The sequence below is a fragment of the Diabrotica virgifera genome, chromosome 6, assembly GCF_917563875.1.
Source record: "Diabrotica virgifera virgifera chromosome 6, PGI_DIABVI_V3a".
NCBI classification, from domain to species: Eukaryota; Metazoa; Arthropoda; class Insecta; order Coleoptera; family Chrysomelidae; genus Diabrotica; species Diabrotica virgifera.
Genome location: NC_065448.1, coordinates 71263342 through 71283142, shown reverse-complemented (window position 1 = coordinate 71283142; position 19801 = coordinate 71263342). Strand labels below are relative to the sequence as shown.

Here is a 19801-nt window from a genome sequence, read left to right as displayed (position 1 = left end):
GAAAGAGAGACTCATAATGAAAGATTTATTTTTTCTGTTATCTTTTTATGGTAGGTACATATGTATTATACATAATAAATATATGTTCGGATTATCCGTGCCACCTCCGGTCCCGAGGAGCACAGACAATCGGGTTTCTACTGTACCTCGAAGAAAACCTTGAAAAAGCATAACTTGCTTAAAAATAGTCGTACAACCCTATACAATAGACCATTTTAAAGTTAATTGACTTCTCTTTCTACTAAATACCATTGCATATACCTAGAGATGCGTAGAAAAATGTTACAAAACAAGGTTTTGAAATAATGGGGAAAATCTCCCAAAAATGCTGTGAGCGGCGAACTTTGAAAAATCCTATTGCAGAAACTAGAAATCCTAGAGACTTCTGCTAAACGTAATAAGAGAAAGGATGGAAATTATTTTTCACTGAAGCAACGCCTATACCTATATCCACGTGGAAAAAAGTTATGCAGCAAAAAACAAAATTGCTATATTTCATGTTTTTTTCTTGCTTTTCTTTTGAGTATATTTTTGACTTTGTGATATTTTGATAGTAAATTTAACCTGGAACAATTTTCCTGTAGACGTGTTTGTACCAAAAGTGCATAGAACTCAACCTAATTCACCCCTAGGGTGCCTAGGGACTAATTCACCCCTTTAAATGGTAGCATTCCGCGGTTTTTTCATACCTAGAGGTCCATTGCTATATGAAACAATAAAACCCCGTTAACGTAGTTCCTTTCTAAAATACATAATAGCCATTCGGTCATAAAAATTTTAATAAGCTTTATTTTCATTATTGCATTTCTCGATTTATACATTAATTTTTCCTTATGCTCACATATTTATATTATATTTTGTTTGTATTTTAGGTTATCCCCAACAGGAGAACACATTGGAAACTGTGGAGACACTAAATAAACATTCATCTTATGAAGGAAATTGTGTGAGTCAACAAGATGAAAGAAAACCATTAAAACAAAATAAGAGACAAAGACAAAAAATGACTGGACAAAGAGATTACAATTGCGAAGTTTGTTTTAAGCAGTTTAACCAATCAAGTCATTTGAAAGTACATTTGAGAGTGCACACTGGTGAAAAACCTTACAAGTGTGAAATTTGTTTAAAGCAATTTACTAAAAAAGATAGTTTAAAAACACATTTGAGAGTGCACACTGGTGAAAAACCATACAAGTGTGAAATTTGTTTAAATCAGTTTAGCCAAAAGATTAGTTTGGAAAACCATATGAGATTGCACACTGGGGAAAAACCTTACAAGTGCCAGATTTGTTTTAAACAGTTGACTAGAGCAGATGGTTTAAAAACACATTTGAGAGTGCACACTGAAGAAAGGCCTTACAAGTGTGAAATTTGTTTTAAGCATTTTAACCAAGCAAGTACTTTGAAGTCCCATTTGAGAGTGCACACTGGAGAAAAACCTCACAAGTGCGAGATTTGCTTTAAACAGTTTAGTAACGCAAGCACTTTAAGAATACATTTGACATTGCACACTGAAGAAGAACCTTACAAGTGTGACATTTGTTTAAAGAATTTTTCTCAACCATATGTTTTAAAAAACCATTTGCAAAAACACACTGCAGAACAACCTTACAAGTGTGAGATATGTTTTAAGCAGTTTTCTCGAAAATGTGATATGGAAATCCATCTAAGAATACACACTGGGGAAAAGCCTTTCAAGTGCGAGATTTGTTATAAGCAGTTCAGAGTAGCATATTCTTTGAAAACCCATTTGAGAGTGCACACTGCAGAAAAACCATACACGTGTAAGACTTGCTTCAAACAGTATCGTACTGCCAGTAATTTGGAAAGACATTTGAGAGTGCACACTGGAGAAAAACCTCACAAGTGTGAAATTTGTTTTAAACAGTTTAGTGAGGTGTGTAACTTGAAACACCATATGAGAGTGCATACTGGAGAAAAAAGAAAAACCTCACAAGTGTGACATTTGTTTTAAACAGTTTAGTCAGGTATGTAACTTGAAACACCATATGAGAGTGCATACTGGAGAAAAACCTCACAAGTGTGAAATTTGCTTTAAACAGTTTAGTATGGCAGGTACTTTAAAAAGACATTACGAATTCACACTCAATAAAAACTTTAAAAGATATATTTTAAGGCGTTTTTCAGAATGATAATTTGAAAATACATACTAGAAACGATATTAATCGTTAGTAGCAAAAATGTGATTTGAAGCGAAAATGTGATGTGTCATGGTTAGCGTGAGTTTGTCGGTCAGCCTGTGTGTACGTTTTGCAAGGACAGGTGTTTTTGATTATTTTAATTCGTGCTCCATCATGATTATTTTAATTCGATTTTGAACTTCTTTAAAAAGAAAATAAAACGTATGTATTATGGTTTCGGATGTTGATTCTGCGCATAGTGACTTGATATAGAGTGAAATGTCGGTTACAGGTAGTGTTATGACGCATCGAAGAAAAGTGCTAAGAGTAGAAAGTGAGTTTTCTGACTCTTCTACATCTTCACTTGAGATACAGAGGAAACGTTGACGTTTATCAGTGTTCCTCCGACAAAAAACCTTTCCAAAGGAACCAATATTTTTTTCAAGAAACCTGGACCTATATGTCATAGATTTACTCAAAGTGTAATTATAAACAAAGACTAAAAAGTGAGTCTTCTGACTCTTCCACTTCTTCAGACACAGAGGAAACGCTGACGTTTACCAATGTTCCTCCGACAAAACCTTTCCAAAGAGACCAATATTTTTTCGTGACACCTTGACCTATATGTCGTAGATTTACTCAAAGTGTAATTAAAAAAAATGTTTATGACAAATAAAACAGCCATTAAATTATAATTTCTTCTTTATACCAATTATTAATAAAAACAACGCGGTTAGGTATACCTCTAATTAACCTCTACTTATAGCAATAGTACCTATTGTTGACAACAATAATTTGGTCGTTTTGTTTTACACACCTTAAAAAATTGTTCTTAATATCTTTTGACAACGATTTCTGGAGTGCAAATGGAAACGTTAAGTATTTTAGGTAAAATATATGTAATTGTCAATACAACCTAACCACGAAATAGCAAAACATTGTTTTATTATGAGACCCAACTGTGGCTAATCCCATATGAACCTAACATTTAACAAGAAATTATGTATTTTTGAAGAAATACTTACAGGACATTATTGACTGCGAAAACGTTTGAATATAATTGTAGGGATTCTTTAAAGACAATCGTAATAAAAGTCCGTTTGATGTTTAACAGTTTTAATTAATAAAATAGATAGCTAAATTATTGATACTATTAAATTGACGAAATGTAAAAGTGCTTGTGTAAATGCGACTAAAATCTTACGTGTTCTTATTCTTACAAAAAAGAAATGTATTTATAGATAATTTGCGTCTAATCCATATAATACCCGTCTTAATTCGTCTTTTTACGTCTTATTATCCCTAAGAACACGTCCGTCGCGTTTATGATGTTAAAATCGACTAAATGTATTCGTTCTCGTTCCCTACGCTAAAACAAACCCTCTTAGGCTAATCTCTTTTTTCCTGTGAAAGAACCCAATTAAAATTGGTTCAAAGTATGTACCGACTCGCCGCCGTCTTTTTCCAATAAACTAAAACTATAAAGTTAAAAGTAGTCCGCTACCGTCGCCGTAATCCCCAATTCGTTCTGCACATCTGGGCCAACGTTCATATGTGTGAGACCCTTATCCCGTTCTCGTACTAATAATTAAGAAAAATTATATACAGGGGAATTTAAAATATAAGGTAAACTATTTACAATCCTACAATCGGCCATCCTGTTCGGAATATAACTCGGATTCCATGTAGTTATCTATCCACGGCTTCATGTACTCTGCACACGTTGAAGTGCTCTGAGGTCCATCATGGTATCCAGATTTCTTTACCTCGTACCTGTCATTTGGATTCACTTGTACTACCACGTACGGTCCAAAATATTTCTTCAGCAGTTTTAGTCCTCCACCAAACTGTGTTCCCTTGATTGCCACTAAGTCCCCCTTTTTATACATCCTCGGCCTTTTTCTTCGTAGATCATATCTGCGTCTATTTTCCTCTGGAATTTTGATTAACTGACGTCGACTCTCTTTTCTCAGTATCTCTCTATCTTCATCAAATTGTTTAATTATCTCATGTTCTATGATCTCGTTCATCCTCAGATCTTATTTGTTCTTCATCTTCGTTCCGAACAGTACTTCAAACGGCGTCGACTTTATGCTTCTTTGTTCGCAATAGTTTTCGAATTTCTCCCCCGTAAATGCGGTACCTCTATCAGATATTATACGGAGCGGATTTCCGAAATCCTTTTGATGTCTCTTCACGCATTCTATAACTTCTTTTTTGCTTCCAAGTATACATTTAACGCAATTCCCTATGCAGTGCTCGATTTTTTCTCTAAGATTTGGAATGTAACATTCTCTTCGAATCAAACCTTGTGTTTTTGTTACAGCAAAATGTCCTACCTCGTGTAAGCTTCTAATTACTTCTGTTTGCATTCTTTTCGGAATGACTAACACTTCCTTGCCGTCTTCGTATTTAAACAAAATATTATTTTTTATAAAGAAGTCCTCATATGCTTCCGTCGTCTTTGTCTTTTCAGGTTCGTAACCAAATATTCATTTGACTTTCGTCAAGTGAAGATCGTTTCGACAGCAAATGAGTGTAAAAATTAACATTAACATACAATAGACAAAGATAATTACAGTATTAAGGTTTTTACCTTCATTAACTAGTTAAATTCAATAAATAGTCCGGGCGCTTTAGTGAAAATATGTGCCATGGGAGAGCCGAAATACCAAGAAAGGTGAGCAAATAAATTAAATAAAATGGAAAATTCCTACTATTTTCAACCAGGACAACAAATACAATCACAACTTATTTATGTAGATCCTAATAACCAATATAACCAACCCAATTATCCACAAATACAGGGTCCCATACTTCAGCAAATGCAACCTATGGTTTCCCAATATACTCCTTCAATATCCATCATGCCCAGTCACAGTCAATGTCTTTCACAAATCTCACAACCACCACAAATATATTATAATCCTAACATGATAACCCCAACAGAAAAAGAACCACATGACAAAAACGAATGGCAAACAGTACAAGGTAAACAAAGTAAAAAAAGATTAAATTCTCCAGATGAAGACAAAATATACAATCAAACTAAAATAACGAAGCACTGGCTTCAACAACCTATTGAAACTAAAAATCGTTTTGAAAATCTGAGCAAAGAAGATGAGGAAACAATGGAACAGGGAAAAGAAACCAACGAAACTAAAAAACCTCCACCAATAACCATATATAACGTAGGTACTGTAAATCCTATACACGAACTACTTAAAAAAATTACAAATAACGAGTATACAATAAAGAGCCTAGGCACAGACACAGTGAAGGCCCTATCTCACCATCAAATAATTGACAGTTATTTGATCAAACTTGACAGTTAGTGACACAAACTATACATACTAACTGTCACTTTGTGTCACTAACTGTCAAGTTTGATCAAATAACTGTCAATTATTTGATGGTGAGACGGGGCCTTGAAGGTCCAACTTAATCAAGCTGACCATTATGAGCCTGTAATAAAAGAGTTAGAAGCGAAAGAAACCCAGTTCCATACATATAGATTAAAACAAAATAAAACATTTCGAGTAGTCATAAAAGGTATTCACCATTCAACTGATGCTGATGACATTAAAACTAGCTTAAAAGAATTGGACCATGAAGTGACTAACATATATAATATCAAACACAAAATAAATAAATCACCACTACCTATGTTTTTTATAGATCTCGAGCCTAAAGACAATAAAAAAATATACGAAATTACAGTTTTAGCAAACAACAGAGTACAAATTGAAGCTCCTTACACAAAAAGAGAAATCCCGCAATGCGCAAGATGCCAGGGATATGGCCATACAAAAAATTACTGCAGAAAAATTGCACATTGCGTTAAATGCTCTGGAGCACACCTAACGAAGGAATGCTCAAGAAAAGTAAGAGATGAAAACGTAAAGTGCATAAACTGCAAGGGAAACCATCCAGCTAACTATAGAGGATGCGAAGTGCATAAACAACTGCAACAACAACTGTACCCCACACTTAGGCAAAAAACATAGAACAGCAGAGAAGAGCCGACTCCAGAGTAAGACAAGGAGTGAACTTCGCGCAAGCTACCAACCAAAGTAATATAAGCAACAACCCCATCACAATGCCTTCAAATCCAAACCAGCTCCCACAAAGTACACAAGTAGTGTCCCCGCACACAGCTAATCAAAACTATCTCAGCAAATTTGAAAATATGATAGGAAAACTTACCGAACAAATAGGAACCATACTTAATCTACTAACCACAGTCATTAATAAAATTGCATAATGGCAGCGCAATATAAGTTTAAAATAGGAGTCTGGAATCCTAATGGCCTTCAACAACATATTGATGAAGTAAAGTCATATATAAATAATGAAAACCTTGACATGCTGCTTATATCTGAAGCTCACTGTACAGAAAAACACCACTTCCGTATACCAAAATACAAAGTGTACACTATGAAACATCCGAGCGAGAAGGCACATGGAGGAACCGCAGTAATTATAGGGATAATATTCAACATTTCGAGAGAGAAAAATTTTCTAAAGAACACATACAAGCCACGAGCGTAACTATAACAAATGACTCCAGCCCACTAACCATATCTGGAATTTACTGCCCGCCCAAACACAACAATAAACAAGAACAACACGAAGAATACTTCAAGACATTGGGCAATAAATTTCTAGCCGGCGGAGACTACAATGCCAAAAATACCGTTTGGGGATCACGTATAACAACCACTAAAGGCCGAGAACTATTAAAGGCAATGAATGCAAATAACCTCAAATACCTATTAGCCCAATAAATGACCGGTTTGGAGTGTAATTTTCAGGGGCAACTCCGAATTGCATGAAAATTTGAATTTAGGTTCTACTTACCCTCCACTTCAAAGTTGAATTTGTGCCGTTGGTTGCTTTTACTTGGGGGGTGACAATTACCCCTTCTCGGGGGGTGAAAAACGCGTGTATAAAATAAGGCCGTAAATGGATAAATTGACTTATTTTAAGCACCTTTTGTTCTATTATAAAGTTTTTTACGAAAAGTCAATACTTTTCGAGTTATTCGCGATTTAAATTTTCGACGAAAAACTACGTTTTCAGACTGTTTTTCCGAAATAACTCAAAAAATAAATATTTTATCGAAAAAAATATTTTTAGCGAAAGTGTAGCATATAAAAAAACGAAAAAAATGGTGTACCAATAAAGTCTACAAATTGAGTAGAAGCAAAGTTGTAGCTCATGAAATATACGTTCTTATTCGTCTAATTCCAACTCGAATAATTCAACGCCAAATCATCGAAGAAAGAAGCGTTTTTCGGGAAAACCTTATTAACATTTTTAAAGTATCGAAAAAAGCTTATTACTTGTTTTTTACAAAAGTTTACAGCATAAAAAATAAACGAGTTACACTGAAAAAAAAAGTTGGCCCCTTTTTGGTAAAAAAAATCGTGAAAACCTCCCTCTATTTAGCACCCTAAATGAAATTTATCGTTTGGCTTTACCATCTATTTTAACTGTATGTGTATTGTTTACATGATCTGTAAGTTTGATTGGTTTGAAGTAATTATTTTTGAAAACATTTGGTTTTATAGTAAAAAAAAATTTTTGAAAAATTTAATTTTTCCAAAATAACTTAAAAAGTATTAGTGATAAGAAAAATCTTAAAGAGTAAAAAAATGTAGGTTTTGCTATTATAAATATGCTAGTTTCATTTTGTTTCTCCGTAAGACAAAAATTGGTTAAGATATGGCTGTTCAAAATTTGCATACACTCGTGATAAGTGACCAATTCAAGCTTTCTCAATTATAACCCTTTCAAAAATAAACACTTTAAACCGGTGAGACTGACAGGTTATATAAAAAATAGATAGGTAAGTAAATTGTTTATAAAGCGGTAGCGATTAATTATTTGGGGAGCTAAACACGGCGAGATTTTCATGATTTTTTACAAAAAAAGTGGGCCAACTTTATTTTGAGCGGAACTCGCTTATTTTTAATGCTAAAACTTTTGTTAACAATTAAAACAAAGCTTTTTATATACACTTTAAAAAAGTCTAAATGGGTTTTTCCCGAAAAATGCTTAATTTTTCGGTGATCTCACCTTGAAATATTCGATTTAGAATTAGACGAATAAGAACGTATTTTTCATGAGCTACAACTTTGTTTTTATTTGATTGATAGACTTTACTGATACATAATTTTTTTGGTTTTTTATAAGCTACACTTTTGCTAAGGATATTTTTTCGATAAAATATTTACTTTTTGAGTTATTTGCGAAAAACCGTCTGAAAACGTAGTTTTTTGTCGAAAAATCAACATTTTCAATGGCAAGTAACTCGAAAAATATTAACTTACGTAAAAAACTCTATAGAACAAAAGTTGCTTAAAATCGGTCAATTTATCCATTTTCGGTCTTAACTTGAGCGTATGTTTTTTCACCCCCGAGAAGGGGTAAATATCACCCCCCAAGTAAAAGCAACCAACTGCACAATTTCAACTTTGAAGTGGAGGGTAAGTAGAACCTAAATCCAAATTTTCATGCAACTCGGAGTTGCCCCTGAAAATTACACGGTATCGTCGAATTTCCCGTTCATTTACTGGGCTATATCTACTAATGAATCTACTTACTGGCCATCAGACATCAACAAACTTCCAGACTTATTAGACTTCGTAACCATCAAAGGCCTAGATCAGTGGTTTCCAACCTTTTTCGGCCTACCGCCCATTTTTCCAAAAACAAAATACTTAACGCCCCCCTTAAAAAACTCTTCCATTCTTAAAATTAGTAACGCACTTTCATTCACAATTGTTTTACCTTTTTTGGGTCAAAGGCTACCTTAAATATGATTCGACGGATTTAACTAATCCAAGCAACAACAAATTTAAAAAAAAATGTTTTTTTCAAAAATACAGTATTCATGTATTGATCAAACTTTAACTTAAATACATATCATAAAAAACAATATAATAATAATATAACATTTTTAATGAGAAGGCTGAGCTTGATGTAATGATAGTAATCTGTCAATATTTGGTTCCATACTTGTCATCAGCAATCTTACATCACCGCGCTCCACTATGGACAGTCTATTTCTCTTCTTTGTTAATAAATTGCTGACTATGCTAAATCCTCTTTCGGCTAAATACGATGAAGGAAAGGCAATGAAAAGTTTTTTGAGCCCATAAAGCTGGATATAATACTGAAATTTGACATTGCAGCCAAAATTCTTGATATCCATTTTTAAATTTCACTTTTAACTCTTCATTTGTTGACAATTCTATCAATTCCTCCTGTAGTGATAATTCTGCAGTTTCTAAACTTGAGAACGGTTCTAGCACCCAATCTGGAATAATCAGACCAAGGATATCCTGAAATCTATTCCTAAAATCTTCTTGAAGTGCTTCCAAGTGCTGGCAATATACCAGAATGTCTTCATCATTTGTCTCCACAGAGGAAAGATTTTGAAACTGATGAAATTGTCTCCGACCCAAATTTTGCCTATACAAATTAAGTTTTGACACGAACGAGGAAATAGTTCCTTTTGCTTTGATCAAATTCAAATTATCACCTTGTAGCTGTAGGTTTGTTTCATTAAATTTATCGTATAAATCAGTTAAATAAGCAATATCGCTCTTAAATTTTAATAAATTGTCTCTCAAAGAATCATCTTTGCTTTCAAAAAACTCTAAAACTGAGTCAAAGAGATCATAAAATCTTTTTAGACAGGTACCCTTCGAAAGCCATCGAACTTCTGTGTGCAACAATAAACGATTAAAATTCTCGTCGTTTTCATCACACAGTTTTCTAAACAATCTATCATTGAGAGCACTGCTTCTGATCTTGTTAACTGTAGTAATTACATATTGTAATGAACAATGAAGGCGATCACTAAGATTTTTTGCAACTAAATGCTGTCTGTGAATTACACAATGCACGGCGAGTATATTTGGTACCGCTTTTTTCAAATATGCTATCAGTCCGCGGTGTCGTCCAACCATTGCCGGAGTAACGGAGTACCATCTGTAGCAACAGTTATGACATTTTCCAGAGGTATACCTTTATCTGTAAAATAGTGTTCCAGAACATCAAATATCGATTTGCTGTTCAGTATCTGTTTCCAGTGTTCTTACAAATAACAGTTCTTGACCGATTTTTTCACTTTTTATGAAGCGAACGTACGCAAGAAGTAAAGACTCATTGTTTGGCAGAGTTGATTCATCAAGCTGTAAAGAAAACTCAGTAGTCTTTAAATAATCAGTTAGAGAACGCTCCACATCCTCAGACATTTCGTCAATTCGTCTCTGTACCGTATTATTGCTTAATGGAATTTTTTTAATAATATCAGATGCCGGCTGGTGCAGTACAGTCCGCAAAACTTAACTTACAGCTGGCAGTATTAATTCTTCGCCAATAGTATGGGGTTTTCCTGATTTAGCTATAAGTAAGGAAATGTTATAAGAAGCACGTAGCCCATCATCGTCTTGCTTTGATGTTGCTGAAAAGATACTAGCTAAAGTTGGACGTTTGAAATGTTGTTTTCTGAGCATTTCAAAATATGATAAATTTCTGTCTTTTCTGTCGGGATGTATTTTGGTCAAATGTTCTTATAATCGTGAAGGTTTCATGGCTTCATTTGAGAAAACTTTCTGACAAATTAAACACATTGGTAATGCCTTATTAGAAGGCGACTGAATAAAACCATACTTCAAATATTCGACATTGTATTGTCTGCACTTTTTCTTTGGATCGGACATACTGTAGGTATATCTGTAAAAATAAATATGCTGTAGCCACCGCTTTGATAATTTTAAATAATAAACTTTTAAATATTTTTTAGTTAGCAAAATCAATATTTCAGAGTGGCGGAATATCCAAGCAAGTAGTCGAGAAATTTAAAACATGCCATAAGTAAATAAATATACACTGAGAGAAGAATTTGAGGAAAAATTACAAAACAACTTATTAAAAATTACCATACTGTACACATATTATAAAAATAACTTTATATTCAGTAAATAGTTTATTTTTGGCAGTCTATGATCAGATTACTATTCAGTATAGTAAATTTTATTAAGATTTTTTGTACTTTTTCCCCAATTCTTCTCTCAGTGTAGGTAGGTCCTAATTAACTTTTTACTTTGATCCAGTTTGTGCAAGTTGGTACTTTTTGAATATTTTACAATAACTATACATATAAGGAAACAAATTTAGATTTATTACATATTTACAAATACCTCGTAAATTACGATAGGGAAAAATAATAAAGAATTATAGTAAGTGATATAAATGCCACGTAGATACTTACCTTTGTGACAAATATGTATTACAATAAAATATATTTCTAATAAATGCACTGCAACTTTCTGCAAATAATACACAGAAAATTCACCACCCTGCTTTAGCGAAACAATCTCGAATGATTAAGTTATGCCTGACCATGCCGCTGCGCGAAGGAGGAGCCAAAATTCACTTAAAGCAGAAAGGTTCTACTGGAAGTGGAATTATACTAACCAAACTGAAACGTTCGACTGCAACGTCGAAATTGTTGCAGTGTTGGACTGAGTGATAAATAAAAAATTGCACGGTGCATAACCAAAATGCATTTTGTCCATTTCGTTTATATTTTCGGATTCACCTTCTCTATTTCTGTGTGAGAAGCGAAAAGCAAAGTTGTTAGAAGCAAAGAAGCAATGAGTTGCTTTAGGGGGGCGGCAGCTGTTCCTCAACGCCCCCCAAATTTTCCTTGGACCCAAAAAGCCCCCTTATCTCTCTTCAACGCCCACCGGTGGGCGGTACCGCCCCCGTTGGGAACCACTGGCCTAGATATTAAAAAATGCAAGGTGACCACATCTGATGACCTGTCCTCCGATCACTCCCCGATAATAATCACAATACATTCAAAGATCTTAAACAAAGAAATGCCCCCTACATTATATAATAAAAAAACCAATTGGGATGAATACAGAAACAATTTAGATAACCTAAACCTAATATCACTAAATATACCACTTAAAACAGAAAATGATATAGACGTCGCGACAGAAGACCTAACGACAAAAATTCAACAAGCTGCATGGAACGCAACCCCAATAATATACCGAGAAGGAGAAGCAAACGAACTACCCCAATCAATTAAAGAGAAAATAAATATTAAGAGAAAACAATGGATGAAAAACAGAACACTAGATAATAGAAGAAAATATAACAGAGCTACCACAGAATTAAAAAAGACATTATCGAACAGTAAAAATGAAAACATTAAGAATTATTTAGAATCTCTAACCCCAACGGAAGCCTCAGACTACGCACTATGGAGGGCTACAAGAAAGCTTAAACAACCTCAACAGTTTAATCCTCCAATTAGAAACGGAAATAAATGGGCAAGAAATGACAAAGAAAAATCAGAAGTCTTTACTGAACACTTAAAAAAAGTATTCCATCCATACGATCCAGAGCAGCATTCAGAAGATAAAGAAATAGACAAAACACTTAATGCACCCTTCCAAATGGACCTGCCTGTAAAAAAATTCTAGTAAGTGAAACCAGAAATATAATAATAAATGAACTTGACATTAAAAAAGCACCAGGATATGATCTTATCAGAGGAAAAGTGCTTCAGGAATCAACACCCAAATGCTTTAAATTACTAACATATATCTTCAATGCCGTCCTCAAACTAAGGTACTACCCAAAGATCTGGAAAGTAGCACAAATAATAATGATCCCTAAACCAGGCAAAAATTAGAAGAAGTTACCTCTTATCGACCTATTAGCTTGCTACCAACTATCTCCAAAATTTTCGAGAAAATATACGTCAAAAAGCTGAAGTCGAAAACAGAAATTATGCACTTAATTCCAGACTACCAATTTGGATTCCGAAACAAACATGGCACTATCGAACAAGTACATAGAATAGTTAACAAGATTAACGATGACTTCCAACAAAAACGTTATTGTTCTGCTGCATTTATTGATATGTCACAAGCATTCGATAAAGTTTGGCATATTGGACTCTTCTACAAAATTAAGAAGCTACTTCCATATCCCCACTTCCTGTTACTAAAATCATACCTAACCAATAGACACTTCCTTGTCAGACAAAATCAAGAATACTCTTCCCTGAACGCCATAAAATCAGGGGTACCACAGGGCAGTGTACTCGGACCTATCCTGTATTTGTTGTACACAAGTGATCTTCCTACTACACCGATGGTTACAATAGCCACATTTGCGGACGATACAGCTGCTCTCTCTTCACACGAAGACCCAAAGATGGCATCAAGACAACTTCAAATCTGCCTTAACAAGATACAAAAATGGCTGTCGAAATGGCGCATGAAAGCTAACGAACTAAAATCTACACATGTAACATTTACACTCCGTAAAGAAACTTTCCCACCAGTACAACTTAACAACAACAATTTACCTCAAGCCGAAGATGTAAAATACTTGGGAATCCACCTAGACAGAAGACTAACATGGCGAAAACATATTTTCACTAAACGCAAACAGTTAGGACTAAAGCTAAGCCGTCTATATTGAATTATCGGCAGAAACTCGAAGTTGTCTCTAGAAAACAAACTACTGGTCTACAAAGCCATTATAAAGCCCATTTGGACCTACGGTATTCAGCTCTGGGGAGCAGCTTCTAATAGCAACCTAAATATAATACAGAGGTTCCAGAACAAGACGATAAGGCTGATTCTTGATGCTCCATACTACGTACCCAACTACGTGATCCAACGAGACTTAGCAGTTCAAACAGTGCAAGAGGTGATACGTGAATATAGTGCAACATATCGCGAAAGAGTGTCTGAACATCCTAACGAGTTAGCCAAGCGGTTGTTTGAAGACTTACATGAACATGAAGAAAGAAGATTAAAAAAATTCAAACCAAGAGACTTAATTAATAGGTTTAAGTAATTAGTAATACACATATCTTTGTAAATAATAACATATTGTAAATATTAGAGGTAATGCCACAAAGTTAGCAATAGCTACATTATAAAACAGGGTGCTTAATGGAGCATCCTGTACATGTCATAATCATTTATCAACAAAGACGCTTATTGTCATTACTGATAGATTGCAGAATAAAGGAGTTAAAAAAAGGTTCGTAACTTTCGACTAATTCTTCTACGTCTCTAAAAGTTAAGGCAAATGAATCATTCAGTCTGCCTCTCGTCATGTTGTTTGATTTTGATCTATTCCTCGTAAATAAATCCGTCGTTCTTTTATCTTTCCTATTATCATCATGATTACTATTGTCGTCGGTAACGTCTTTACTTTCTTCTTCGTCTTCGTGATAAGCGTCTTTATCATTATTAACGTCGTTATCCTTATTATCGCCATCGTCTTCGGTAACGTCTTTACCTTCTTCGTCTTTATCACTATTAACGTCGTTATCCTCATTATCGCCATCGTCGTCGGTAACGTATTTACCTTCTTCATTATGATAAACGTCTTTATCACCGTTATCGTCGCTAGCGTCTTCGTCTTCATCGTCAGTCTCGTCTTCAAGATTGAAGTCGTTCAAAAATGAACAAATACGTTCAATCACGTCGTCCTCTGAACCAGTGTAGTTCAGAACTAAAACATGGCAAACTGCTACTAAGTCCGGCATACTTAGTTTGTTTTTTATGTCGTCTATTTTTGTGGAATATTCCTGGGATCCTTTATCCCACGCAAAATTTGTAAAATTCCGCAAATTCTTCCTAGTTTGTCGCGGCAACCCTTTATCCCCGTATGCGACAACATGCAACGCCTTAACAGCACTTAATGACGAATTTTTAAGGTTTAAACTAATTTTTGGAAAATCGTTAATAGTTTGTTTAGACTGCATTTTAAAAAAGTATATAATAAAAAAAAATAAAAATAAAAAGATAGATTATCTTTTAAGTAAAAAGTTAGATTATTTTTTCCCGTGTGCAAATTGTATTATTGTGAACTGTAGAATTGTAGTCGCTTTTACTCCAAAATTATCAATATTTACTACAAATAGTAACAAAGTTATGATTTATTAAAATAAATGAACAAAGAAAAACAAAAAAAAGTTAATCGTTAAATAATTTATGATAGTTCTTTCGCAACATTCACTGTTTATCGTCAAAGTTCAAGTTCACAGCTCCTCGAAAAAAAAAATCTTTGGTCAGATTTCTAATTTCCAGACAAAAGACCAAAGTGTCTTGACTACTTTTAAAATATTGGAACAAACACACCTGATTTCTCCTTGGTAATACTGCTTGCTATGATTGCGTCTCGTCGTCGTCGTCGTCACTGCCCAAACAGCCGTCGTATTTGCCTAACAGCGTCGTCTACACTGTACTAGCCTGCTACTCCACCAACACAACCATTCATCAACAGTTCACAAAGTCCGGAAGTCACCAATAGTTTAAAAAATTCCGAAAATCAGCAACAGTTTCCACGTTTCCCGAACAGTCATAAACAGTTTCCAAAAATTACGTCACGTCACTTGAGCCGATTTTTTAATTACACGTCACTTTACGGTATTTCGCGAACTTTACGACGAAATTGTCTTTCTTAGATCCCGGACGAGCCCCCAAAATGTAGGGATTCTTTAAAGACAATCGTAATAAAAGTCCGTTTCATGTTTAACAGTTTTAATTAATAAAATAGATAGCTAAATTATTGATACTATTATATTGACGAAATGTAAAAGTGCTTGTGTAAATGCGACTAAAATCTTACGTGTTCTTATTCTTACAAAAAAAGAAATGTATTTATAAATAATTTGCGTCTAATCAATATAATACCCGTCTTAATTCGTCTTTTTACGTCTTATTATCCCTAAGAACACGTCCGTCGCGTTTATGATGTTAAAATCTACTAAATGTATTCGTTCTCGTTCCCTACGCTAAAACAGACCCTCTTAGGCTAATCTCTTTTTTCCTGTGAAAGAACCCAATTAAAATTGGTTAAAAGTATGTACCGACCCGCCGCCGTCTTTTTCCAATAAACTAAAACTATAAAGTTAAAAGTAATCCGCTACCGTCGCCGTAATCCCCAATTCGTTCTGCACCATCTGGGCCAACGTCCATATGTGTGAGACCCTTATCCCGTTCTCGTACTAATAATTAAGAAAAATGATATACAGGGGAATTTAAAATATAAGGTAAACTATTTACAATCCTACATAATAGTAAATGTGGTAGAATGCATACAGTATAAATCAAAGAAAAAGGGAACATAGGTTTTTCAGACACAGTGTTTGAACTGCATTTGAAATAGTGGACCAATATAAAAGTTCCAGACATTAAAAACCAGAAATCATAGCAACGTTAACATTGGCATGTAGAAAATATCTTTGAACTATTTTTTTTATAGAACCTCCTAGTGATGTAACGAATGTCATTTTTTGAACATTCGCGAATGCGAATATCTGCTACGACATTCGCGAATACGGATGCGAATGCGAATATTCAGTTTTTTTTAATTTGTTTCTATTTTTGTAATATTTTCTAGATTTATAATGAGAAGTTAATTGACATCTAGTGTAAATAAATCTGATTCTTAAGTAATCTTCAGGTTTAATAAAAAAGACCAAATAATAAAATAAAGTAAAGGCTGATAATGTGATTATACGAAGTTAAGTTATCTTTCCTTAATAAAAAAAAAGATGAGAAGTGAAGATATTTTGATTTTATTAACCTAATATATTATCTTCAAATTACTTTTTTTCTGATATTCATATTCGCAAAACATTCGCACAAATTTTGCGAATACGAATGCGAATATTCGCGAATACGAATATTCGTTGCATCACTAGAACCTCCTACTTCTATCTCTCTTTTTAGGAGTTTACTAAAATAGCGAAACCAGCCGAATGAGCAGAAAGTAAATAATCGGACTTAAGGGTCCGCACCGCGCCAAGGAATAGAACCGAACCCACTACATGCACAGACAAGGCGATTGCAGATCCTTCTTAAGGCGGGGTGACACGATCCAAGTTGCATCCAAGTGTACTTAGTCCAAGTCAACTTGGACTAAGCTACTTGGAAGCTACTTTGATCGTGTAAATTACTTGGACGTCAAATGAAATAACAAATAACAATTGCACAGATGGCGAAAGTGATTATATATGGAGGGTATTCAAGTGGTTGCTGGTTGCTGATATGTTAATACATGAGCTTGAGAACCAGAAAAAAGAAATAAAAAGGAAAAAAGGAAAATTTGGATACGTGAGGCGTTTCGAGCTTCGTCTAATTTTCTAAGTAGCCCGATCAGGGAACGCAAAATTTTACGAAAACCTCCAAAAAAATAAAGGAAGGATGAAAATTTGGGAATAGGTAGTTGAAATTGTCTATTATTATATAAGAAAAAGTTTACAATTCTACATCCCCTTAATTTTACAAAAATTGGAAAATACTGGGTGAAAATTTTTTCTCGGGGGTGAAAAAATATACGTTCAAAATAAGTTTGGAATTAAATAAAATGTCTAATTCTAAGTAACTATTGTTCTATAGGGTTTTTTTACTAAGTCAATACTTTTTGAGTTATTTGCGAGTGAATGTGTTCATTTTTAACCAAAAAAAAAATGTTTTTGGACGGTTTTTCGGAGATAACTCAAAAAGTAAGTATTTTAGCGAAAACAATATTCTTAGTAAAATATAGCTTATAAAAAATTGAAAAAAATGGTGTATGCGTGTAAGTTCTTCGTCAAATTCCAAATCGAATATTTCAATGTGAAATAACCAAAAAATGGAGCACTTTTCGGGGAAAATTCATTACAACTTTTTTAAAGTGTTTAAAAAAAGGTTTATTTTTGTTTTTTAAAAAACTTCTAACATTAAAAGTAAGTAAGTTACGCTCAAAATATTGTTGGCCCCTTTTATTTTTTGGTAAAAAATGGCGAAAATCACCCCTTAATTAACTTCTCAAATAAAATTAATCGTTACCGCTTTACAAGTTACTTTACTTATGTATTGTTTATATTATCCATAAGTTTCATTGGTTCAAAGTGCTCAGTTTTGAAAAAAATTCGGTTCAAAATAAAACATTTTTTTTTATTTTGAAAAAAATCGTAATTGTTTATGGAATTAACTTAAAAACAATTAGGAATACCAAAAATCTCAAAGAGTAATAAAATGTACGTTTTGCTTTTCTGAATATTTTTGATTTTTTGTTTTCTTGTTAGACAAAAATTGGTTATGCTATGGCTGTTCAAAATTTGCCTAAACTCGTGATTAGTTACTCGTTCAAGCCATTTTAACTACAGCTTTTTCAAAACAAAGCACTTTGAACCGATGAAACTTACAGATCATATAACTAATACATAGACAAAGTAACTTGTGAAGTGGTAATGTTAAAATTTATATGTGATGCTAATTAGGGGGTGATTTTCGCGATTTTTTTACCAAAAAATAAAAGGGACCAACAATATTTTGAGCGTAATTCACTTATTTTTAATATTGAAAGTTTTTTTTAAACAAAAATAAACCTTTTTTTAAACACTTTAAAAAAGTTAAAATGAATTTTCCCCTAAATGTGCTCCGTTTTTGGGTTATTTCACATTGAAATATTCGATTTGGAATTTGACGAAGAAGAACCTACTTTTCATTAGCTGCAACTCTGCTTCTACTGGGTCTAGAGACCTCATATATACACCATTTTTTTTCAATTTTTTATGGGATATATTTTTGATAAGAATATTTTTTTCGCTAAAATACTTACTTTTTGAGTTATCTCCGAAAAACCTTCCAAAAACATGTTTTATTTTGTTAAACATGAACATATTCACTCCCAAATAACTCGAAAAGTATTGACTTAGTGAAAAAACTCTATAGAAGAAAAGTTTTTTAGAAATAGTCATTTTATCCAATTCCGGTCTTATTTTGAATGTATTTTTTTCATCTTCGAGAGGGGGGTGTTCCCCTCCATTTTTGTAAAATGGAGGGGATGTAGAATTGTAAACTTTTTCTTATATAATAATAGACAATTTCAACTACCTATTCCGAAATTTTCTTCCTTGCTTTATTTTTTTTTGGGCAGATTGTTCTTTGATCGGGCTAAAGTGAAGTAGTAAAAATGAAGATTAAGATACATATAAAAACCATTTAAAAATAACTACCGAATAATTTGAACTATTGCAAATAATAGTCGATCCAAAAATTTAAAAAGTTGATACAAATATGGGGGAAAAAAATTGTATGAACATGTGCATAATTCGTTAAATTATCATGTAGTGTAACTCATGTAATGTAACGTCAAGTAACGGACAGAGCCGCCGCTAACAGTTTGGCCGCCCGCGTGCAATTCCAATTATGCCGCCCCCTCTTTAACTATTAGACTGGCCTTTCAGAAAGTTCCTTAGTTTTCTTACATACATAAGGGTGTGAAAAAAGAAAAAAAATTCTTCACAAATAATAACCATTTAATAATGATAATTTGCAATACAATATTTTAAAACTATACCTATAGGTATAGTTTATTAATGTATACATTAATAAACATTTACTACAAAACAAAAATGTAATTATTATATTCTTAAATAACACAAATTGTTACAAAATTGTTTAAATGATTGCTTGTTTTAAAAATACATTACAAAAAGGAAAAAAATTTTATAATTATTAAAATTTAAAAAATTAAATAAATCAATAAATAATTATTGTATAATTAAAAAATGTTTTTAAGCAAAATGATTTAAAAAGGATAAAAAG

The 19801-nt window shown here is 33.4% G+C and overlaps 1 protein-coding gene across 1 annotated transcript; it reads right to left on the bottom strand.

The window, feature by feature from the left end:
* Nucleotides 1–14175: 14175 nt before the first annotated feature.
* Nucleotides 14176–14964, bottom strand: LOC126886090 (protein PFC0760c-like). The gene has a single exon (XM_050652933.1). The coding sequence runs from the start codon at nucleotides 14962–14964 to the stop codon at nucleotides 14176–14178; it is 789 nt and encodes a 262-aa protein (XP_050508890.1).
* Between the last annotated feature and the right edge of the window lie 4837 nt (nucleotides 14965–19801).